The sequence below is a fragment of the Mus musculus genome, chromosome 11, assembly GCF_000001635.26.
Source record: "Mus musculus strain C57BL/6J chromosome 11, GRCm38.p6 C57BL/6J".
In the NCBI taxonomy this organism is placed as follows: domain Eukaryota; kingdom Metazoa; phylum Chordata; class Mammalia; order Rodentia; family Muridae; genus Mus; species Mus musculus.
The window spans coordinates 120,638,669-120,661,193 of record NC_000077.6 but is presented as its reverse complement, the minus strand read 5'-3'; the positions used below and the strand labels follow the sequence as shown (position 1 = coordinate 120,661,193).

Here is a 22,525-nt window from a genome sequence, read left to right as displayed (position 1 = left end):
GCCAGAGAGGGAGCGCAGCGCAGTCGGGCGCACCAGCGGGATAGCGCAGCTCCAGCGACTTCCAGGACCTACGGTGAGCGCAGGACTCCGGGCGGTTCCAAGTATGCGAAGGGGGCCCAAGTGCGAGTCTCCCACGAATGCACGGGGCAGGGGCGCGGGAGGGAAGGCCCCAGCGGCACTAGGTGAACGTTCGCATCCTGCGCCCTGACCCGTCGGGCCGGGCAGCTGCGCAACCCGCAGGGCGCCCCCGATGCGGAAAGGCCTCTTCCTCCCCGCCCCCGAGGCGCTCCGAGGGCGGGGGTAGCGGCGCCGAGCTGGCCGCGGAGAATGGAGTTGCCCGGGGCCAGCCCGGCCGCGCTGCCCCCCACGGAGCCGGGCCGGGAGCGCCTCCGGCGGTTGCAACGGGTTAGTCCAGGCCCCTCCGTCAGACTTGTGGTTTGGGAAGAAAAGGCTAAGCCTCCGCCAAGAAAAGAGTGAGCGCAGCCCCCTCCCCCTGCCGCGCCCGGGCGGCGGCGGCACTTCTAACGCGCGGGCACCCGGGCTGCCGCGGCCCCCGCAAACTACGCCCAGCTCGGCTCCCGCCGCTCATTGGCGCGGGCCCGAGCCAGCGCACCCAGAGTCTGCATTGCCCTCGGCCGGCTACGCGCGGAGCCCGAGCTGCGGAGGCCGGTAGCGCCCGACTCCAGAGCCTCGACGCCGAGAGCCCACACTGCCGCCCGGGGCAGGGACAACGCACGGGAGCCCGAGCCGAGGAGCAGCAGTGTCTTGCGCGCCCCCTGGCCCGGCGCCCCGCGCTGCTGACGCCTCACGGCCGTCCGCTCTCCGCAGGTGGCCACAGGCCGGAGTGACATTGCCATGGGAGGAGAGGTGCGCGTGCTGCTACTGCTGGGCCTGCTGCATTGGGTTGGGGGCAGCGAGGGCAGGAAGACCTGGAGGCGCCGTGGCCAGCAGCCACCCCAGCCGCCGCCCCCGCCGCCGCTCCCGCAGCGGGCTGAGGTGGAGCCGGGCGCCGGGCAGCCGGTGGAGAGCTTCCCGCTGGACTTCACGGCAGTGGAGGGCAACATGGACAGCTTTATGGCGCAAGTCAAGAGCCTGGCACAGTCCCTGTATCCCTGCTCTGCGCAGCAGCTCAATGAGGACCTGCGCCTTCACCTCCTGCTGAACACGTCGGTGACCTGCAATGACGGCAGCCCCGCCGGGTAAGGCCAGCGCGGGGCAGGACCCCGGGAGGCCGTCAACCTGGCTTGGCTGGCCCCACCGGTGCTCCGCGCCTGGCTCGCCGTCATCCTATCGCTGGTGGCGCTCGCATCCTCTGCCTCCCCGCGCGCGTACAAACGCGGAGACTGTACTGGACCTGTCCTATTTTCAATGGCTGATCTGGTCCCTAGAGGAAAGGGTTCCACTCAGGCGTCTAGTGTTGCTAGCCCTGGAGAGAGCCTGGCTTGGAGCCTCCCAAAGCGGGGGAGGGGGCAGCTCTTGAAGCTCTGATCCTAGGCCAACTCGGGTGCTGACCTCTTGGCCACCGTGCACCCGCCTTTGAAAGTTCAGGTTCTGGGACAGAAAAAGAGACTGCAGTCGCAGAGTGGCCATATCTCCCGTAGAAAGAGGCAACACTTTACAGGAGGTTTCTGTCTCAGGGTTCCCCCCTGTGCATAGCAGATTGGCTCAGGACAGTCAGGAATTCGAGCATGGGAGCAAGGAAGGGGCACAAGAGGGACCAAGGGCTCCAGGGACAGCATTCACACATACCCCCAACTTTGAAGTAGATAGAGGACACAGGTGAAGCTGGAGGTCAGAAGGGTCTCTGGGTGCCCACGCACTCAGTTGATCAATGTTAGTCTGCGCCTTGATAGGAAAAGCTGTAACACTGCCTCGGTGGCTCCTGCATCTCCTTGCTGCGCTCCTTACTACTACAGTTTTCTGGGTCTTTAGCCCTGGCAAATTTCTCCTTATTCAAGTGCCACTGCGTGCTCGAGAGTTCACTTCTTCCATAGTTATCAGCACCAGGGTTAACGCGGATCTCATGCGGGGCGGGCTGTGGGAATTTTCCACGGACCACAGGACCCTCCATCCACCCACCCGCTGTCGCCACCTCTGGGGAATCGGTGGGGTTTCACCAGCTTGTGCGTTCCTTTTGCGATTGGCTGCGGGCGCCCCCGCGCGGCTGTGGTGAGCTCCAGGCAACAGGTGGAATGACCCTTTCAGCACCGAAGTGGGAAAGAGGGCTTGAGGATTCCGGTTTGGGGATGAGGGTAGAAAAAGAAGGTGGCTCAGGTATCCCCACCTGACAGCATGCTCTGTGCGCCTTCCCTGCAGCTACTATTTGAAGGAGTCCAAGGGCAGTCGGCGGTGGTTACTCTTTCTGGAAGGTGGGTTCCAGGGGCTGAGGTGGGGGGCAGGAGGGGTCTTCTGGACTTGTGGAACGGAGCCTGATGCCTGTGCCTGCAGGCGGCTGGTATTGCTTCAACCGGGAGAACTGTGATTCCAGATACAGCACCATGCGGCGCCTCATGAGCTCCAAAGACTGGCCACACACACGCACAGGTCAGCAGCACAAGACTGGCTCGGTCTGCAGAATAGTCAGACTCTCCAAGTAATGGGTTCTAGAAGGACCCATTTACCCCTGGAACCCCATCCTAGACCCCGAGCCCCTAAGCCCATGGAGAGCTCCTCCTCACCTTTGGTTTAATGACTAAGTCTAGCCAGCCTCTCATCCTTCCCTATCTATCCACCCTTGCACCTCAGGCCAGGGCCATCAAGAATAAGTCCCCATACCTGCATATCCCCTTCTTGTTTCACCAGGTACTGGTATTCTATCCTCCCAGCCAGAGGAGAACCCCCACTGGTGGAATGCCAATATGGTGTAAGAGAGCATGGGTTCCCCTTGGTGGGGGTTCCTTCCTGGGAGGGTCCTTCCTGGAGTGGTCCTTCCTATGGAATACTTTGAGTGTGGGGACTCATTCTTGGGGGCTGGCCTTTGTGGGTGGTCATATTTGGGATTGTCTTTAATAGAGGGCTTAGGTCTTCCTAGGGGCGATGAACCTTCTCGGAGGGTCTAGGAGTCCTTGGGAGAATGGTTCTTTTAGGGGGTCCTTTTCCTGGGGGGAGGGGGGTTCTATTCTAAGGAGGACCTTCCTGGGGAGGTCCTTCTTGAGGGTCTTATCCTGGACAGCATTTTTCTCAGGGTCTTTCATGGTAGATTTGGTCACAACAGAGGGCCATGGTGGGCTCACCTGATCCCTGTTACAGCTTCATCCCTTACTGCTCCAGTGACGTTTGGAGTGGGGCTTCACCCAAGTCTGACAAGAGTGAGTCCCTGGCTTCCCAGCCCATTAAGACAGGGCAGGGTGGTGAGACTTTTGGGAAAATAGAGACTTTCTCAACCTGTCTGTAGCATGCCTTAGGGTTCCTGCTTGTCTGTGGCTCACCTGGCCCCTGAGGGACCCCCTAGCAGGGCCTCTTGCACTTGATCCCCCCCAAGTCTACCCCATCCCCTATCTCTTCCCTGGAAAGAGGGCAGGCCCATCCTCCTGTCTCCTGGAGTAGGACATCTTGCCCTGAAGTCTAGCTTCACCTAAAGCTACCCCTTTTCCTACAGATGAATATGCCTTCATGGGCTCCCTCATCATCCAGGAGGTGGTACGGGAGCTCCTGGGCAAAGGGCTGAGCGGGGCAAAGGTGCTGCTGTTGGCCGGGAGCAGGTAAGCACAACAGGCCCAAGGGAGGAGGACTTTGTATGGAGGGAGCAAGGGGCTGATGTGGCAGCTCTGGGACATGGGCGGAATGGAGTGTGTGTGTGAGAACCTGGAAGGTAACCACCTGCAGACCTGGAATCTGTCCTCACAGAGCCCTGCTGCCTCTAGCCTCCACTGGAAGATCAGCCTCATTTGGGGCCCCTTAGAGGTCTGGCCTCAGTGCTCTGTAGCTGGGAACTGTTTAGAGAATGCTTCTGGACTCTTAAGATTGTTGGGCTGCAGTCACCTAGAAAGTGGGTTAGTGGTCAGGTGTGTTCTGATGTCCCTTCTTAAGGATGCAGTGTCAGGGAAGGCTGGGGTGACACCAACTGGTCAGTAACTGTGTTCCAATAGGAACGCAGAACACGTGCTTAGACTGGATGAGGGAGACCGAAACACCGGAGTTTATCTTCTTCTTCAGATAAGGAAATTGATACAGGAGAGAAAACAGAGGGAAAGGAGAGTCAGCTCTGTGCTCTGCCAGTCTTAGCTGTGGGCCAACGCTTAGAACTCTACCAGTCCTCTGCCTTCGGACCGTGAGGGAGAGAGGCCCCTTGTGTCTTGCTTGCCTCTCTCAACATGGTTATAGTCAGAATGCATTGTTCAGAAGCAGTGCTTCCTCAGGACTAGGGCTGGGGCTAAACCAGCTCTGGGTGGACAGCAAGCACCCTCCCCAGCCACTTGGCCTCACGTCTGGCCTTCCCTCAGCGCTGGGGGCACCGGGGTGCTGTTGAATGTAGACCGCGTGGCTGAGCTGCTGGAGGAGTTGGGCTACCCGTCTATCCAGGTGCGGGGCCTGGCTGACTCAGGCTGGTTCCTGGACAACAAGCAGTACCGGCGATCAGACTGCATTGATACTATCAACTGTGCACCCACAGACGCCATCCGCCGTGGCATCAGGTGCCCTGGGACGGGGAGCCCAGCCCCCACGCCAAAACCCTGTCTAGTGCAAAGGGCCTGGGGTGACGTAGCATCTTAAGGGGAGGAGTACCCCGGGATCACAGCCTAACCTGTGATTGTGCCGCAGGTACTGGAGTGGGATGGTCCCAGAGCGTTGCCAGCGCCAGTTCAAGGAAGGAGAGGAATGGAATTGCTTCTTTGGCTACAAAGTATATCCGACTCTGCGCTGTGAGTGGCCAGTTCAGATGAGGCATTTGGGGGGTGGTGGGATATCCTGAACTGTACACCAGTCCTGAAGTTAAAGAGGTTAGACCAGAGACCTTATACTGTTCCACAGAAGTGGTCATGCCTACAGCAGGGTAAACTGTTGTTCCTACTTACCTGGGATTGTCCTGAATTTAGCACCAAAACTGTTGGTCGTTGGCAGTGGCATCGGAGACAAATCCATACGCTTCCTTTCTATATTTTGGGGCTGCCAAATAGTTCCCTCAGCCCCTCTTTCCAAAGAGTAGTGGGAAGGTTCTTTAGAAAAGAGAAAGGCACAGGATCATGGGCTGTCGGGAGGATAGATAGTCTGCGAGCCTGCCAGGAGCAAGGCGGGCTGTGAAGCCCAGAGGCAGGTCAAGCTGTGCCTCCTCCTCCTCCCAGGTCCGGTGTTCGTGGTACAGTGGCTTTTCGATGAGGCCCAGCTTACCGTGGATAACGTGCATCTCACCGGACAGCCGGTTCAGGAAGGCCAGTGGCTATACATCCAGAATCTGGGCCGAGAACTGCGTGGTACACTCAAGGATGTGCAGTGAGTGTGTGCACGGGACCTGGGCTGGGTAGCTTATGAGGTAAAGATACGGGTCTCGGGGCCGGGCATGGTGGGACGGGTAGGAGGCAGAGGCAGAGGCAGAGGCAGAGGCAGAGGCAGAGGCAGAGGCAGAGGCAGAGGCAGAGGCAGAGGCAGAGGCAGGTTGGTTTCTATGAGTTCAAGGCCAGCCTAGTCACATAGTGAGACCCTGGCTAGACAAATGAATAAAATAGAGGTCTCAGACGGCAATCATGCATCATCAGGCATTGTGTTTGCCTAGAACATACAAAGCTGTGGGTTTAATACCCAGCACTGCATACACCCAGCATGGTGAGGCCTGCCTGTAATCTCAGCATCTGAGAAACAAAAGGAAAAGATAAGAAATCTTATCTTAGCAGGCAGTGGAGGCACTTTCGTTTAATCCCAGCACTTGGGAGGCAGAGGCAGGTGGATTTCTGAGTTTGAGGCCAGCCTGGTCTACAGAGTGAGTTCCAGGACAGTCAGGGCTACACAGAGAAACCCTGTCTCGAAAAACAACAACAACAACAACAACAAAACAAAAAAGAAAAAAAGAAAAAGAAATCTTATTTTGGCTACATAGCCAGTTTGAGGTACCCTGAACTATATGAGATCCAGGCTAGAAAGGAAGGAAGGAAGGAAGGAAGGAAGGAAGGAAGGAAGGAAGGAAGGAAGAAGAATATGGCAGAGGACTCATGTGCTTAACATAGAATTAACATGTCTCCTGCCACTGCCTAGCAGACTCCAGCTGGATGAGGTATACATGCAACTGGTTAGAGAAGCCCAAAGGGGCAAGGGTCAGCATGGAGCATGTGGGTACTGGAGCCAAGGCCAGGGCAGTTGAGAAGCTGGCCAGACACAGCAAAAGGAAGGGCTGCTTATCTGGAAAAGTTTATGCTGTGGATAGGATTTGAGCTGATTCTCTCCCCACCAGGGCCAGCTTTGCCCCCGCCTGCCTGTCTCATGAGATCATCATACGGAGGTCAGTATCTCCCACGGGTTCTAGGTAGCTTACATCTGTAGGATTAATTCCATATGCCTTTAAGCCCTTCCCAAAGCAGTAGACGCCTTTCCGTGAAACCCTTCCAGAGGTTCCATATAAAGTGTTTCTTTCTGGGCCCTCCAAAGCCACTACACCAACGGTGTGGCTGGACTGAAATGTAGCCCCAAACAATGACAGCAATGGCTTTGACAACCCACCCCTGGGTTCTCTCTACAGCTATTGGACGGACGTCCAGGTGAAGGGGACCTCACTGCCCAGGGCACTGCACTGCTGGGACCGGAGCTTCCATGACAGCCATAAGGCCAGCAAAACCCCCATGAAGGGCTGCCCTTTCCACCTGGTAGACAGCTGCCCCTGGCCCCACTGCAATCCCTCATGCCCTACCATCCGGGACCAGTTCACAGGGCAAGAGATGAACGTGGCACAGTTCCTTATGCATATGGGCTTCGATGTGCAGACGGTGGCTCAGCAGCAGGGGATGGAGCCCAGCAAGCTGCTAGGGATGCTGAGTAATGGGAACTAGAGGGTGTGGTACTGAGGGGCTGGCCCACTCACTGCCCCAGGGTGACTCACCTCGACTTCTAGGTACTTCTTCCTCTCCCAGGGCCCACCTGGCTGTGGATGTCTGACTGCCTATTCTCTCCCACTGCCTGGCTAGAGGAGTGGTCTGCCCTGAGTCCAGGGACCCTTCCCACCCCGTATCTGTTTCCCTAGCCCCCCCAGCCCAGCTTGGGGAGGGAGCCAGAAGCAAAGCGTGCACTGGACCCCTGAGCCAGTCAGCGCAGACAGTCCCTCCCAGCCCCCACTGATCATGTTCGTTTGTATTATTTTATAAAGTGACTTTTTTATTACCTTAATTTTTAAAAAAAATGGAAATTAAGAAATATATGATGGATGATATTGTTTTGTAACATATTTTTTTCTTAATAATTAAAAACAAAAACAAAAAAACAAATCCAGAAGCTCACCCTGAACCTTGTTTGTTTGAAAAGCCAGTCTACTCATTCTGCATGAGTTCCTGTTCCTAGGACAGCGTGGGACCTGAAGAGGGAACAGAGGGACTCTAACCTCTGATGCCTTCTTGGATGTTTGGGAACCCCTACTTCACATTTTAGCCCCCTTCTTAAGGAGGCCCCATTCATTCATTCATTCATTCATTCATTCATTCAGCAGATATCTAATTCCCATGGTTTGTGATTACAACTCATTTTGATTTTCTTTTTTTTTTAAAGCCAATTTCTTTTTTAAAAAAAAGATTTATTTATTATTATATATAAGTACACTGTAGCTGTCTTCAGACACACGAGAAGAGGGCATCAGATCTCATTACAAGTGGTTGTAAGCCAACATGTGGTTGCTGGGATTTGAACTCAGGACCTCTGGAAGAGCAGTCACTTCTCTTACCCACTGAACCATCTCACCATCCCCCCCCCCTTTTCCCTTTTTTTAAATGAAAGATTTATTTATTTTATGTATATGAGTACACCACCATTGCTCTCTTCAGACACACCAGAAGAGGACACCAAACCCCATTATAGATGGTTGTGAGCCACCATGTGGTTGCTGGGATTTGAACTCAGGACCTTTGGAAGAGTAGTCAGTGCTCTTAACCACTGAGCCATCTCTCTAGCCCCACATTTTTCTTTTTAGAATTATTTTATATGTATGAGTGTTTTGCCTGTGTGTATGTATGTGCACAATGTGCATGCCTGGTGTTCACAGAAGTCAAAAGAGGACACCAGGGATCCTGGAACTGGTGGATACTGGTAAGATGGCTTAGTTGGTAAAATGTTCAACATACAAACATGAGGACCAGTTGGGTGTGGTGGCAAACTCCCTTAATCCCAACACCTGGGAGGCAGAAGTAGGTGCAGTTTTGAGTTCCAGGACATCCAGGACTACACAAAAAAAACCTTGTTTTGAAAAACAAAACAAGGCAGCTGGGCGTGGTGGTGCACGCCTTTAATCCCAGCACTTGGGAGGCAGAGGCAGGCGGATTTCTGAGTTCGAGGCCAGCCTGGTCTACAAAGTGAGTTCCAGGACAGCCAGGGCTACACAGAAAAACCCTGTCTCAAAAAACAAGCAAACAAAAAACCAAACAAACAAAAAAAAAACCCAAAAAACAAAACAAGCAAAAACCAAACATGATGACCAGAGTCTGTTCCCAGCACCCATATAAGAAGTTGGACACAATGGACAGTGGCAGGTAATAGATGTAATCTGAGCTTGGGGGAGCGAAGAAGAAAAATGGATCCCAAGGGCTTGTTGGCTAACCAGCTTTACCTAATCAAGAGTCCCAGGTCCCAGTGAAAGAGAGATCCTGTGTCAAAAAGAACATAACAAGGGGTGGGGCTCACCTTTAACCCCAGCACTAAGAAGACAGAGGCAGGCAGATCTCTGTAAGTTCAAGACCAGCCTGGTCTACAGAGTGAGTTCTAGAACAGCCAGAGACCTACACGGAGAAAACCTGTATTGAAAAACAAAACAAAACAAAACAAAACAAAACAAAACAAAACAAAACGTAGGAAATGCCTAGTTAGATTTCACATAAGGGACCAGAGCTACAGTTAGCAGTTAAGAGCACTTGCTGTTCTTCCAGAGAAACAGTGTTGCGTTCCCTGCACCCACATAGCCACTCACAGCCATGTTACTCTAGTTCCAAGTCTGATGCCCCCTTCTGGTTTCCAGTGGCTGCTGCATGCACATGGTACACATGAACCGAGATGCTATTCTTAGTTGTCAATTTAACTCCATAGGGGAATTGCCTGAAACTCACTGTGAGGGTTTGTTTGTTTGTTTGTTTGTTTGTTGAGACAGGGTTTCCTCTGTGTATCCTTGGCTGTCCCAGAACTCACTCTATAAACCAGTCTGTCCTCTGCCTGAGGGATTAAAGACACTAAAGTACTGGGTTTAGAGACATGGGCCACCACTATCTGCTATGAGGATATTTGAAGTAGGAAGACCCACTTTTAATCCAGATCTTCTGAGATGGGAAGATCCACCTTTAATCCGGGCACACCTTCTGGTCACAATTCTTTTTTTTTTTTTCAAGACAGGGTTTCTCTGTATAGCCCTGGTTGTCCTGGAACTCACTCTGTAGACCAGGCTGGCCTTGAACTCAGAAATCCGCCTGCCTCTGCATCCTGAGTGCTGGGATTAAAGGTGTGTGCCACCACACCTGGCTTGGTCACAACCCTTATAAAGGACATGGAAGAAGGAAGCTTGTTCTCTTTGCCTGTATACCCGCACTCTTCGCTGGCTGGGAGATTATTTCTTCAAGATTCTGGTGTATACTGAAGATCAGCCTGAACATCCAGCCCTGATGTGGACTTTACATTGGTAGACAGCCATTGTTGGGCTTAGCTGGGTCCCAGCCTTCAAACTGTTCTAATAAAGTCTATATATGTAATTTTTTAAATAAACAAACAAACAAACAGGCCCAAAGACCTAGGGGAACACTGCATCTCAGGAACACATGGTGTGTTTAGAGAATCCCATGAACAAGTGTGTTAGATCTGATGACCAATATGTCTCCATTTACAGAGCACACTGCCCGTGAGAAGTGTCCATGATGCAAAGCTTGGGAAGACTGAGAAGAAGACACATAAGTAGGATTCCCCATACATCTTATGGTTGACCTCCATATGAGCCAGATATGCAGTCACAAATGATGTTCCCTCCTTAATCCTCCTGCTAGATAGAAGCTTTCAGTCCTGTGGCACACTCAAGTCCTGAAGTACCGTCTGTCAAGCCCTTGGCTTGGACTCTTGAAACACCAGTTACCAGTGTCACTGTAACAGGGCCCCAGACCTTAGCACAATAGACTCCATGATGGAAGTACCATTCAGGCTGTAAAACAGCACCACCTGCCAAAACTAAAACAGAGGCCTAATCCATCAAACCCCATAGTCCCGGGAAAGTCTCTAAACATATTAACCTTACTTTTGGGCTTCTGTAGTTCCACTTCTGGCTAACTGTTCTTTTTAACTGAAGAACATCAACCCAGGACATATTTTTGTGCTTAAAAGTTTACCCTAAGAAAGGCTGTGGACTGCACTGGGATTTGAATACCCAGTGTAGTTGCCAGCCAGCTAATAAAGACTTTCTGTTGGCTTAAACCCATGACTGAGAAGTTTTCTCTGGTGGATGCCCCACTACAGTCACAAAGTACAAAACAAGGGGGTGGCCCATTCCAGTGTAAAGCACAGTGAACCATGAAAGTCACGTGCAGTATCTAATTCCTGATCAGGTATGGACAGACAGACTTAGAAAGGCACTCAGGAATAAGTGGGGAACCTGAGCCCCAGTGTGTTTCAAGAGATTGTCCTGAACTCCTTTTGTATTTTATGTGTATGGATGTTTTGCCAACAGTTCTGTCTTTGCACCATGTGCACACCTAGTGCCAGAAAATGGCATCGGGACCCCCTAGGACGGGGTTACAGAAAGTTGTGAACTGCCATGTGGGTGCTGGGAATCGAACCCCAGGCTTCTTTGAGAGCAGGCGATGTTCTTTACTGCTGAGAGATCTTTCTAACTCTGTCCAGAAACTTTTGAGTGGATTCTCTAGGGGAACAGCCATGTGCTGCCTGTGGATATATTAGCAGAATTAATTGTGAGAGCAAACCACAAAGTATTAGCAGTTCTTCTGCTGACCGTGGGGCATTCTGTCTACAGCCCCACAAACTCAGTCTTGGTTCTAGGGGAAAGGCACACAGAGGCTTGTTGGGCCATTTTTGACTCTTCTGCAGATTTGATATTTTTCTTTGGCCGGTTTAAGAGTATGCTTAGCACACAGTAAACATGATTGATTCTAGGTAAAAAGTCTTTGGATTTTCCTTCTCTTTTCTTTTATTGACTGGACTTGAGCAGGCACCAATTTTGTAGCTGTAATTTTTTTTTCACAAAGGAAAAACTTAAAAAGAGGGGGCTGGAGAGATGCCTCAGCAGTTAAGAGCACTGGCTGCTCTTCCAGAAGACCTGGGTTTGGGTCCCAGAATCCATATGGCGGATTACAACCCTGGCACACATATATACAGGCAGGCAAAGCACTCATAGACACAGACAAAAATAAATAAGTCTAAGCCAGGTATTGGTACATCCCTTTACTCCCAGAACTATGAAGGCAGATTGGATCTCTGTGGATTTAAAACCAACCTCGTCTACATAGTGAGTTCCAGGACAGTCAGAGCTACATAGAGAGAGTCTCAAAGAAATGAGGAAGAGGAAGAAGAGGAAGAGGAGGAGAAAGAGGGAGGAGGAGGAGGAGGAGGAGGAGGAGAAGGAGAAGAAGGAGAAGAAGGAGAAGAAGAAGAAGAAGAAGAAGAAGAAGAAGAAGAAGAAGAAGAAGAAGAAGAAGAAGAAAAGAAGAAAAAGAAGAAGAAGAAGCTGTCCAATATTCAGCTTCTGAGATAGCTCAGTAATTAGAAGCACTTGTTCCTTTTGCAAAGTCCCTCTGAGTTCTATTCCAGCACCCAATGGTAGTTCACACCATCCATAACTCCAGTTCCCGAGAATTCAGTACCTTCTCACGTCCATGCAATAGTGCGCATACATACATAGAGGCAAAGCACGCATATACATACAATAACTAGATACTGGAAAAGAAAGTTCAGGGGCTGGAAAGATAGCTCAATGGTTAAGGGCATTTGCTGTTCTTGCAGAGGTTTAGTTTTCAGGACCCACATGGTCCTTACACCATCTATAGGCTCATAAAAGATGCACATGCACATACAAAACACTCATTCACATAAAATAAAAATAAATCTGACTTAATTTAAATTTAATTTAATTAGTTAAAAAAGTTTTTTTTTTTTTTGAGACAGGGTTTCTCTGTGTAGCCCTGGCTGTCCTGGAACTCACTTTGTAGACCAGGCTGGCCTCAAACTCATGAGATCCACCTGCCTCTGCTTCCCAAGTGCTGGGATTAAAGGCGTGTGCCACCACTGCCCAGTTTAAAAAAAAAAAAAAAGTAAAAAAAAAAATTAAGGTCTTCCTCAACTATTTGGTGCTGCGTGAGACCCTGTCTCATAAATAAATAAATAAATAAATAAATAACCAACAAAGGCAGAATTGATGTGGTATTTCTTCTTTGTAGCCCCCTCCTTACTCTCAGAAATTCTTTCTCAAAAAAAAAAAATTTTTTTTCAGTAAATCTATTTTTGTTTTGCTAAAAGAAAGGAAGGAAGAAGAGTTGAGCCAGAGTTGGTGACACAGGCCTATAAAACAATAACAAAGTCGCGTACGCCTTCTGGAACCCCCTGCTGTTTCTCCTCCTCCCTAACCTACTAAACCCAGAGGTTGCTCAACGCCTCAGCGGTGATCCCTAGAGGGCGAGCCCCTACTCTCTGTTCTCGCCCAGCCCCTCCCCCACACTATACTGACCGGACTGACAGATGCAGGTGCGTCAGAGGCAGGAGGTGGGCGTCTAGCATCCAGAGGCTAACTTGTAGTCCCGAAAGGGGCTTTTTGTGGGATGCAGGGGTCAAATGTCCCTTAGAATGGGAACTAGCTTGCAGGTTGCTATTCCGGGGCTCTGATCAGTCTGTTTATTTATAGCGCTGGGGGGGAGGGCTCCCAACCCAGGCAGCAGAGAGGCTGTTCTGCTGCAATGTCACTGTTAACACTGCCATTGCAGACTGCCAGCACCTGCTGTTGCCGCGGAAGACAGAGGTCTCTCAGCTGGGCAGACCCCCAGGGTAGCTGGGCCCAGGGTGAGGCTGGGAGGTAGCGAGCCAGATGGGCAGCACCATGGAGCCCCCAGGGGGTGCATACCTGCACTTAGGCGCTGTGACCTCGCCGGTGGGTACAGCCCGAATGCTGCAGCTGGCCTTTGGCTGTACCACTTTCAGTTTGGTTGCTCACCGAGGTGGTTTTGGGGGTGTCCAGGGCACTTTCTGCATGGCTGCTTGGGGCTTCTGTTTTGCCTTCTCAGTCTTGGTGGTAGCCTGTGAGTTCACAAAGCTTCACAGCTGCCTGCGCCTTTCCTGGGGCAACTTCACAGCAGCCTTCGCCATGTTGGCGACCCTGCTGTGTGCCACGGCCGCTGTCATCTACCCTCTGTACTTCACCCGACTGGAGTGCCCACCTGAGCCTGCCGGATGCATGGTACGAAACTTCCGCCTGGCAGCCAGCGTCTTCGCAGGACTCCTCTTCCTGGCCTATGCGGCTGAAGTGGCCCTGACTCGGGCTCGGCCAGGTCAGGTAGCCAGCTATATGGCTACAGTGTCTGGGCTCCTTAAGATCGTCCAGGCCTTTGTGGCCTGCATCATCTTTGGAGCACTTGTCCACGAGAGTCGCTACGGGCGCTACGTGGCCACACAGTGGTGTGTGGCTGTCTACAGCCTGTGCTTCATGGCCACAGTGGCTGTGGTGGTCCTAAGCGTGATGGGACACACGGCAGGCCTGGGGTGCCCGTTTGACCGCCTAGTGATAGTGTATACGTTCCTGGCTGTGCTCCTATACCTCAGCGCTGCAGTCATCTGGCCAGTCTTCTGTTTTGACCCCAAGTACGGGGAGCCAGGGCGGCCCGCGGACTGCCTGCGAGGCAGCTGCCCCTGGGACAGCCAATTGGTGGTAGCTATTTTCACCTACGTCAACCTGCTCCTTTACATTGTTGACCTCGCTTATTCCCAGAGGATCCGCTTCGTGCCCACCCTGTAGCCTGGCCAGTGATGGCCCACCCATGTCTTCTCTCTGGCTGAGAGCACCTACAGCTGACCAAGGTGAACTAAGACATAGGGAAGCAAGAGGGGTGTTCGGGGCTCAGACGATTCTGCTCTTGGATATCTAGCACACTGAGGGAGGCAAAGAGGAAGGACCTAGGGGCAGGAGGCCCTGAACAAGGAAGGGGGTGGCTAGTGACTCTCAGTCCCCCTGTCTCCCTGTTTTTCAGTCTCCTGGCCATTATTGGGCTGGGTGCTAGTCACTGTACCAAATGGGGACATTTTGGAACAGGTACTGTTGTAATCCATTGTGCAGATGGGAACATTAAAGCTAATGAACTTCGGAGGTGAGCTGGTCTTGAGATAGCATTTTAGCTGGGGTGATATAAGTTAGAAATCAGGCAACTTCCTGAGGTTGAAATGGGTGGAAAGCGAGCCAAGAACACCAGGGCCAGGCCGTTGGAAGGAAGGTTGGAGCTGGAGCCTCCTTCTTGCCTGATCCCACAGAAGAGTCTCTTTGGGGATGGATGTGATCGCTTGTAGAGAAAGCTGGCAACTAGCATGAGTCTCACCTATGTCTAAGCGCATCCCAGTGGCCACAGCCATTCGAAACCGAGAAAAGACTGTGTTGTGGTTCCAGGTAGCCCCATGTCAAAGGCCAGCACCAGAATCTCCGTGGAAAGATGATGATGTCATGACAGCGATGGAATATCTGTCCAGACACCCAACATAGACCATGACCCAGAAGCCTCTGAGGTATCTACCATGGGTTCTGGCAGGCTGGCTTGGCTGGCAGCATTGACTCACAGTGAAGAGCCTCTCTGGGCAGCCCCTGGTTCATGGAACCTGGTCACTGGGCCTCCATTCAAACATCTAGTTAGCCAGCTGTTCCTGAACACCAGGACTTGCTAGCACCGGTGTTTTTCAGTCTCAAGCCAGCTTCTCCTATGCAAGAGCCCAGACTGGACTAATCCCAGGAAGCCCTTCAACCCATCAACTGAGTGTCCTTCAGGTCTTACAGCAGAAAATAAAAAGTGGATGTCTGGTTTCACCTGGCCTGTTACCTTTCCTGGCTACCCACGGGAGGCTCACCGGAGTCATTTCTGTTCAGGGTATAGGGAAGATTGTACCAGTTAAGCTACCTTCTCACTGCATGCTCTGAGAGAAGGCCTAAACCAAGTCATTGTGAGGGAGGACTTGGCCTTCGGGGGACTTTGAGTTCTGGAAGACAGCTGAGGCTGGGCCTTGTCTGAGCCTTCTGAAAAAGGGGACGGGTTAGGGTGGCTCAGAAGGCCAAATGCAAAGAAAGAAGGTCAGTGTTAGCTTAGTCTCTTCTCTCCTCGAGGCTCCCAAAGCCCCACACTGTGGTCTTCAGGGCCCAGACCATAGGCAGAGGGGCCGCTGCACTCTCTGGGCAGTAGAATTGAGAACATTAAGACCTTAGGCTCTGAGTCTGGCCTTGTGGGGTACTGTGTGGGCTCTTGCAGCTGGCCAGCTGGCCAGGGCACACAGCCAACAAGTGAGTTAGGGCCAGTGTCTTTTACTGGGATGGGCAGACATAGGCAGCGTTTGAGTCTGCAGGTTTTCTGGGTAATGAAAATGTTACACATCAGAAGACCAGGATGTCAGGGACTGTGTCAGCCATCTTCATCCTGCCTAGAGAGGGACCCGACTGCTTCTATTTATTTATTAGTATTATACATGTATGATGTAGGTGTGATGGGGACATCAGAGTGCATATGTACAGGCCAGAAGACCACGCTGTACACTTAGTTTATTTCTTCTACCTTACATGGGTTTGGGACAACCAATTCAGTCAAGTTGTTAGACTTTTGAAGCAAGCTGTCTTCCCCACCACGAAGCCATGACACCCGCCTTCTGTTTTTCCTTTTTCTTTTATTCCGCCTGGAGACAAGGGTTTCACAGTGTAGTTTAAAATGGCCTCCCACTGGGCATCCTCCTGCTTCGACTTCCCCAGAGGTGGGATTACTGATGTATTATACCTCACCGAGTTTTGACTGATTTTTTTGAGGGGTGTCCCTTTTATTCTGTTACCAGCCAAAACTCTGAACTCTAGCATGTTCGCTAAGTCCCCAGCATCCTCACTGTTCAGTAGCTTTCTGCCCTCAGCATCACATCCAACCTAAATTTCAGAGGTGCTAGAGAAGGCAGGGGAAGTGAGAGCTAAGACTCAAGAAGAAAATGGGAGAAGGTTTCTGGGGCTCCCTAGATGACAGAACTGTCTTTCTTTGTTTTAGGAGTGATGTTTATTATCACTTGGAGAAAAGCATACATTTAAAAAATTTAGTTTATTTTAAGTGTTTTGCTTGCATGTACGCATGCTCACCTTTGCATACCTGGTGACTGAGGGGTTCAGAGGCAGTGTTAGATCCCTAGAGAGGAATTCTGGATAGTTAGCTGCCATGTGGGTACTGGGAACAGATTCCAGGGCCTCTGCAAGAATAACATGCTCTTAAGCACTGAGGATTCTCTCTAGTCCTGGGAAGCATCTCAAGTTGGGAGCTGAGTTTGGGAAACTGAACTTCTAGGCTTTGTGCATAGACTTGAGCTGTCAACTTGGCACAGCTCTTCTTCTCCAGCTCTTCTCTTTTTAGAGGTTGAGTATTGAACTAGCCATCCACACAGTGAACACTATCACCACAGAGCAGTCTCCTCGTTTGGGTGGTGGTCATTAGGGCCAAGAAGAAGGGATGGAAATTCCTTCCCCAAATCTTGCAGGCTGGAAACTTCCTAGTGATTTAAAATTTACTTTTCTAAAGCAACTTGTCTTTATCTAAGGAAACAAACAAAACAGAAAAAAAAAAAAATAAGCAAGCCACCTCTAAGGGAGTTGGGGAGTGGGGTGAGGTGGGAAGGTGAGGGGTAGGCACTGGAATCAAATGTACTTTAGCAGAGTGTGAACTCAGACTGCTCTGCAGCTTCAAGACCAGCAGATGGGCCTGAAACTCCTCTAAGAGGTTGCGGATGCCCAGAGTACAATATCTCTAAAACCCTTAGTTGGAGAGCTGAGGTACTGTAGGATGGAGGTGGTTTGGGAAGTTAACGGGCCTGTGGCTGCAGAAGGTACCTAGCTTTCAAAAACAAAAACAACACTTGCAAAAAGACAACAGAGGAGGGACCCGTGGCTTTTGTGAATACTGACTTGTATTCGCAACTACTGCTCACCTCAGGGAGGGAGCAAGGAGGAGCGTCTGTCCCTGCCCTGTGTATGATGCAATGCACAAGGCTCCAGCTGCAGCTCTGGATTGGCTAGCTCTCTCACAGGGCGCACAGCTCATTGGCTGAAATGAAGTGAGGGCGGGGCCGGTGGGCGCGGGTGCCGCGTGGCGAATGCAAGAAGGGCTGGGCTGTCTGTTGTGTGTGTACCCGAATATCCACGCTGTGGGTAGCGGGACTTGGGGCTTCGGGGATGGAACTCCTGGAATGAAGGCTTAGGGGCTGGGGCTTCTGGGAAATAAGCTGGAGACTTGGATGTTGAGGGTTCGCTGGATTCCTGACCCTCCCCTTCAATCAATCTCTTTCCTTTTGGCTCCCTGAGCCCTTTGCAGAAGGCTCAGAACCTTCAGCTGCAGACCAGGCATCCTGGCTCTGGGCGGCGGGTGGTAGTGGTACGGGGTGTCGGGGTACCTGGGACAACTTCCCAACCCGGCCAGCCGAGGAGCAACATAGAAATTAAGCAGGCTGGGGTGGGGGTTGGGGAGCACCTGGCTGCTAGGAACGGCCAGACTTGGTATTACCCACCCGACGTCTCTCTTTCCGTCCTGTCGGTACAGTTCTCTGCTGCCCTACAGAGCCGGCGTCAGCTGTGAAAGTTGTGGGTCGTGGACCTCCAGACATGAGCGTAGGCTTCATCGGGGCAGGGCAGCTAGCCTTTGCTCTAGCCAAGGGCTTCACAGCTGCAGGTAGTAAATTCTGCTGCTGCCAGGGAGGGTGCTAGCGTGGAGTGTCTGTGTTAGTGGCCTCAGTCCTTTGGGAAATGACAGCTGCCATATGTTTGGGGTTGCTTCCCTAAAGGAGGTGAAGGATGCTTCAGCTGTCTCCCTCATAGGAGCTGAGAGGCTAGAACTAGCTTTGAGGGAGGAATTCTGTCCCCTACAGGTGTTCTGGCTGCACACAAGATAATGGCCAGCTCCCCAGACATGGACCAAGCTACGGTCTCGGCCCTCCGGGTAGGTGCCAGGTGAAAGCAGATTGAAAGCCTGAAGCTCTTTAGAGTTGGGTCTAGGGTTAGTTTTGCTGCACACCTGACTCCAGTAGGAGACACAAATCTGCCATTGGGAACCCGCAGGTACTGCTCCCCTGCCCTGTCGTGAATACAGCTGGTAGGAGAGAGTGCTAGTCTGGAATGGGGTTACCTAGATGGGGGTTATGGAGGCCTCCGGAAGGCCAGGCAGCATGGAGATCAAACAGTTGGCTAGGGTGATGATGATGGATGACACAGTTTCTGTTTGGTATGGCTCAGCCAGGATTTTCAGGCTAAGGATTGGGGGATGGGGGGCCAGGCTCCCAGCTTGAGACCACCACCCACATCTGGAAGGCAGGCAGCTGCAGAGACTGCTGCCCGAGGTGGGCTGGGCTGGGCTGGGCTGTGGTTTAGAAGTCTGTGATGTCCCTTTTCTACTTCAAAGGGGACCTATTCCAGGGCATAGTGCCTTTCCCATCTCACCCAGCAGCCTCTGGGCCTCACTACACACAGGGCTCTCAGCTTTGTGGGCAGATAGATGGCCCATGAGGCAAGCTGGGTCTCCTTGCACCCCTCCCTGCAGAAGATAGGGGTGAACCTGACACCCCACAACAAAGAGACTGTGCGCCACAGTGATGTGCTCTTCCTGGCTGTGAAGCCACACATCATCCCCTTCATCCTGGATGAAATTGGGGCGAACATTGAGGACAGGCACATTGTGGTGTCTTGTGCGGCAGGGGTCACCATCAACTCCATCGAAAAGGTGGGTGCCACGGGCCAGATAAATAGCGCTGCAGAGGGGGTGTGCAGCATGTGGTCAGGATCTCTGCTCTTGGTGTCCGGCTTCTGTACCTGTGCACAGGGTGTAGCAGCCCAGCCTGCAGCAAGAACTCAGGAAGTGCTCCATAGGGGAAGCACATCCATGCTCACTTCCATACCTGGGATGAGGACAAACGGCTACCACCCACCACAGGAATGATAGAGCTGGTTTCTCTTCCTCTTCCAGAAGCTGACAGCGTTCCAACCTGCCCCCAAAGTCATCCGATGTATGACTAACACCCCGGTCGTGGTACGGGAGGGGGTCACTGTGTATGCCACAGGTACTCACGCTCAGGTGGAAGATGGCAGGCTTGTGGAGCAGCTCATGGGCAGCGTGGGCTTCTGCACAGAGGTGGAGGAAGATCTGATCGATGCTGTCACAGGGCTCAGTGGCAGCGGCCCTGCCTATGTGAGCACTGGAGCGATGGGTGGTCGGGGCTGTGGGCAGTTCCCAGGGGCTCTGTGTGCCTCTGTCTCTGCTGCACCCTGCTCTGGGTCCCAGAGAGGAGGCTGAGGATGCAATCTCCCTGCACGCAGGCTTTCACAGCCCTGGATGCTCTGGCTGACGGTGGTGTGAAAATGGGGCTTCCCAGACGCCTGGCAGTCCGCCTCGGGGCCCAGGCCCTCCTGGTCAGTGCTTTGAGATGCTGGTGGGAGCTGTTCCTAGCTAAACCCAAACTGGGGACACCTGAGAGGGGAGTCAGTAAGTGGTAGGTTCCTTACTGCCACCAGCCGGCCCGTTTCTTGTCACAGGGGGCAGCCAAGATGCTACTAGACTCAGAACAGCATCCCAGCCAGCTCAAGGATAATGTCTGCTCTCCGGGTGGGGCCACCATCCATGCCTTGCATGTGCTGGAGAGCGGGGGCTTTCGCTCCTTGCTTATCAACGCTGTGGAAGCCTCCTGCATCCGTACACGGTAGGTTCTCTTGCCACCCACCTCTCAGAGTGAGGCTCCGGTACGCCAGAGTCGTGGCTTCAAAGGCTTCATGGCAGTGAATCACTTAGCAGGTACCACTGAGCCCTGTCTTGGCCCTGGGCAGGACTGTGGACGGTTCAACGTTTCTGGGTCACAGTATGCAGTATCTCTAGCTCTTTTTCATTGTCCTGTGAGAAATGTATCTACATGTGTCCACAGACCTCCTCTGGTCCTGCAATATAGCCTTTATTCCGTTTCATCATCATAGCCAGGGAACCAGGCCCTGGCCTAGCACCTTCTTCATGACCTTTCCCAGGTTTAACAAATTAGCTGACAAATTAGCTAAGCTGACAGCTTGTGAGCAGCAAGATAGTCTGGTGAGAGTGAGTGAAACATGTCCAGGTCCCTCTGTTAGTGTAAAGCAGAGCCAAGGCTGGAAATCACAGTCCTAGGTTCATGTCTACAGGGTAAACTACCAGCCTTTCTTACCAGTGGCCACCCACTAGGACACATGCAAGTCTGTGAGGCTTGGATATGGGATCTAGGTACCTAGGCCCATAAAGAAAACAGAAGCAGACTCCTGCCACAAGTTGTAGCCAGGGTGACCCTGACTACACCTGAGTGGTGTGAGAAGTGGCCTTGCAGCTGTATAGGTGGGGAAGGGGCAGGATGGGGCGGGGCTGGCAGAAGGGATTGTGGGTGCCAGCATAGCACTCCCCACCAAAGCTGCTGCTGGAACTGTGGGTTCTGGGAGGCGGAGGGGCTCAGAGTCAGGGTCTCATTGCTTTTCTAGGGAGCTGCAGACCATGGCTGACCAGGAGACCATCTCTCCTGCTGCCATAAAGAAGACTGTACTGGATAAGGTGAAGCTGGACTCCTCTGCTGGGGCCTCTCTGTCTTCTGACCATGTCAAGCCACTGCCCTGAAACCTGGTCCCAGCAGGCAAGGAATGATTTGTCTGCCAGCCTTCCTCCTGTTCCCTACTTTCCTTTCCTTTCCTCTCCTCTCCTCTCCTCTCCTCTCCTCTCCTCTCCTCTCCAGCAGGGTTTTGCAGTGTACTCCAGGTTAGCTCTGAACTAGTCATCCCCCACTCTTGTGTCCCAAGTGCTGGGATCATGGATAAGTGTTAACATGCCAGGATCCTCTTCTATCTTTAAGTCTAAGATAGTGACTTGATGTTGCCCAGACAAGACTTGAACTTACAGGCTCAGGGCATACTCTGATTTCAATTCCCGTTAGGTACACAACACCTGAGAGACTCAGTTCTTCTCTTTCTTCTTTTCTTGCTTGAAGCTTCTGTCCCAACGCTCTCAAACAACACCGAATATCCCCATAGCAGGCCCTTGCCCACAGCCAGGTCAGCAAGGAAGGGGATATCACTTACAACTGGGGACCTCCATTGATACTCAAGTGCCAGCTAGACACTAGGTGGCTTCTCAGACCTCCCCCTCTTCAGCATCCTCTGGAGCTCAGGCCTGTGGGGTCTTTACTCTCCCTAGTTTCAGGGTCAGCTAGCTAGTTAGCCATGGCCTCTCCCTTTCTGTGATGACCAGCTGGCCCAAGACATCGTGTACCTCCTTCTAGGGACTTAACGCTTTAGCAATGATTCCCTAGGCACTGGGGAAAAGAACTTCTCGGGTAGCTGACACGACTCCTGCATCTTCCCCAACTCACCAAACTGCTACTGCTCTTCCTATCCTTTCAGTTGAATAAAAAAAGAAAAAAAAATCCCCCAGAGCTCCAGTCAACCTATTTGTCAGCTATGGAGAGAGGCCTGCCTGTACAGGGGGAGTATGACACCGAAGGAGAAGCCAGGAACACGGGTCCTATAAAGCCGGCTGCAGCCAGGCTGAGGTGCTCCAGAGAACAGAGGGCTACAGATCCTCCGTGCCTGTGCCATAGCTGACCTGCCTGAAGACTGGCACTGTACACAGGCCCTGGCACACATATGTAGTGAGGGGCACCAACCTCTTTAGTACCTGTCCATATAGCTTGCCCAGGGAGATGTTTAGCTGGCTGACTCAGGCTGTGCAGGCCAAGTTCCTGGTGAGGAGGAAACCTTTAGAGGAACTGTTGGAGTTTCCTAGATGGGCAGATTCAAGAGCCATGACACAGGGGAAATCCTGTCTGGAAAAAGAAAGAAAGAAAGAAAGAAACAAAGAAAAGAAAAAAGAAAGAAAGAAGGAAAGAAAGAAAGAAAAGAAAAAAGAAAGAGAGAAAGGGAAAAAGAAAGAAAAAGACATGTGCCATCACCACCACCCAGGCTGTTTGTTAATTTTTTGTTGTTGGTTTTGAGACAATGTTTCTGTGTCCTGGTGTTCTGGAACTTGCACTGTAGGCTGGCTTTGGACTCATAGAGATCCATCTACCTCTGCCTCCTGAGTGCTGGGATTAAAAGAGGTGTGTGTGCCACCATACCCGGTATATTTGGCTTTTTTTTTTTTTTTTTTTTTTTTTTTTTGGTTTTTCGAGA

General features: G+C 52.0%; 3 protein-coding genes across 14 annotated transcripts; all 3 read left to right on the top strand.

Annotated features, from left to right (window-relative positions):
* Notum (notum palmitoleoyl-protein carboxylesterase) lies at window positions 1-7,406 on the top strand. 5 transcript variants are annotated; one of them, NM_001382270.1, is made up of 12 exons: window positions 1-73; window positions 829-1,199; window positions 2,317-2,369; window positions 2,449-2,544; window positions 2,803-2,863; window positions 3,250-3,308; window positions 3,599-3,701; window positions 4,522-4,634; window positions 4,762-4,862; window positions 5,283-5,430; window positions 6,383-6,430; window positions 6,668-7,406. In NM_001382270.1, the coding sequence occupies exons 2-12, from the start codon at window positions 856-858 to the stop codon at window positions 6,688-6,690; spliced, it is 1,149 nt and encodes a 382-aa protein (NP_001369199.1). In that variant the 5' UTR covers window positions 1-73; window positions 829-855; the 3' UTR covers window positions 6,691-7,406. The 5 variants fall into 5 exon arrangements, with proteins under 5 accessions (NP_001369199.1, NP_001369198.1, XP_006534560.1 ...); NM_001382269.1 differs by having other exon boundaries at window positions 4,443-4,634; XM_006534497.3 differs by lacking the exon at window positions 1-73 and adding an exon at window positions 139-405.
* A 5,450-nt stretch (window positions 7,407-12,856) lies between these two features.
* Myadml2 (myeloid-associated differentiation marker-like 2) lies at window positions 12,857-15,163 on the top strand. Of its 3 annotated transcripts, none has more exons than NM_001204820.1 (2): window positions 12,857-13,555; window positions 14,753-15,163. In NM_001204820.1, exons 1-2 carry the CDS (start codon window positions 13,187-13,189, stop codon window positions 14,843-14,845), a joined length of 462 nt encoding a protein of 153 aa, NP_001191749.1. In that variant the 5' UTR covers window positions 12,857-13,186; the 3' UTR covers window positions 14,846-15,163. The 3 variants fall into 3 exon arrangements, with proteins under 3 accessions (NP_001191749.1, NP_081027.1, XP_017170218.1); XM_017314729.2 differs by having other exon boundaries at window positions 12,862-14,172; NM_026751.1 differs by having other exon boundaries at window positions 12,857-15,163.
* Window positions 15,164-17,445: 2,282 nt separating this feature from the next.
* Window positions 17,446-22,196, top strand: Pycr1 (pyrroline-5-carboxylate reductase 1). Of its 6 annotated transcripts, none has more exons than NM_001379086.1 (8): window positions 17,446-17,491; window positions 17,907-18,035; window positions 18,232-18,302; window positions 18,900-19,079; window positions 19,323-19,544; window positions 19,673-19,765; window positions 19,889-20,052; window positions 20,846-22,196. In NM_001379086.1, exons 1-8 carry the CDS (start codon window positions 17,464-17,466, stop codon window positions 20,976-20,978), a joined length of 1,020 nt encoding a protein of 339 aa, NP_001366015.1. In that variant the 5' UTR covers window positions 17,446-17,463; the 3' UTR covers window positions 20,979-22,196. The 6 variants fall into 6 exon arrangements, with proteins under 6 accessions (NP_001366015.1, NP_001335151.1, NP_001366014.1 ...); NM_001348222.2 differs by having other exon boundaries at window positions 17,446-17,514; NM_001379085.1 differs by having other exon boundaries at window positions 17,446-17,613.
* Window positions 22,197-22,525: the final 329 nt, after the last annotated feature.

Coding starts and splice junctions, on each gene's coding strand:
- Pycr1 (NM_001379086.1), top strand. CDS start 17,464: ATGCAAGAAGGGCTGGGCTGTCTGTTGT. Junction 18,036..18,231: donor CAAGGGCTTCACAGCTGCAG/GTAGTAAATTCT, acceptor TGTCCCCTACAG/GTGTTCTGGCTGCACACAAG. Junction 18,303..18,899: donor CTACGGTCTCGGCCCTCCGG/GTAGGTGCCAGG, acceptor CCCTCCCTGCAG/AAGATAGGGGTGAACCTGAC.
- Notum (NM_001382269.1), top strand. CDS start 856: ATGGGAGGAGAGGTGCGCGTGCTGCTACTGCTGGGCCTGCTGCATTGG. Junction 2,370..2,448: donor GTGGTTACTCTTTCTGGAAG/GTGGGTTCCAGG, acceptor CTGTGCCTGCAG/GCGGCTGGTATTGCTTCAAC. Junction 2,864..3,249: donor TGGTGGAATGCCAATATGGT/GTAAGAGAGCAT, acceptor TCCCTGTTACAG/CTTCATCCCTTACTGCTCCA.
- Myadml2 (NM_026751.1), top strand. CDS start 13,187: ATGGGCAGCACCATGGAGCCCCCAGGGGGTGCATACCTGCACTTAGGC.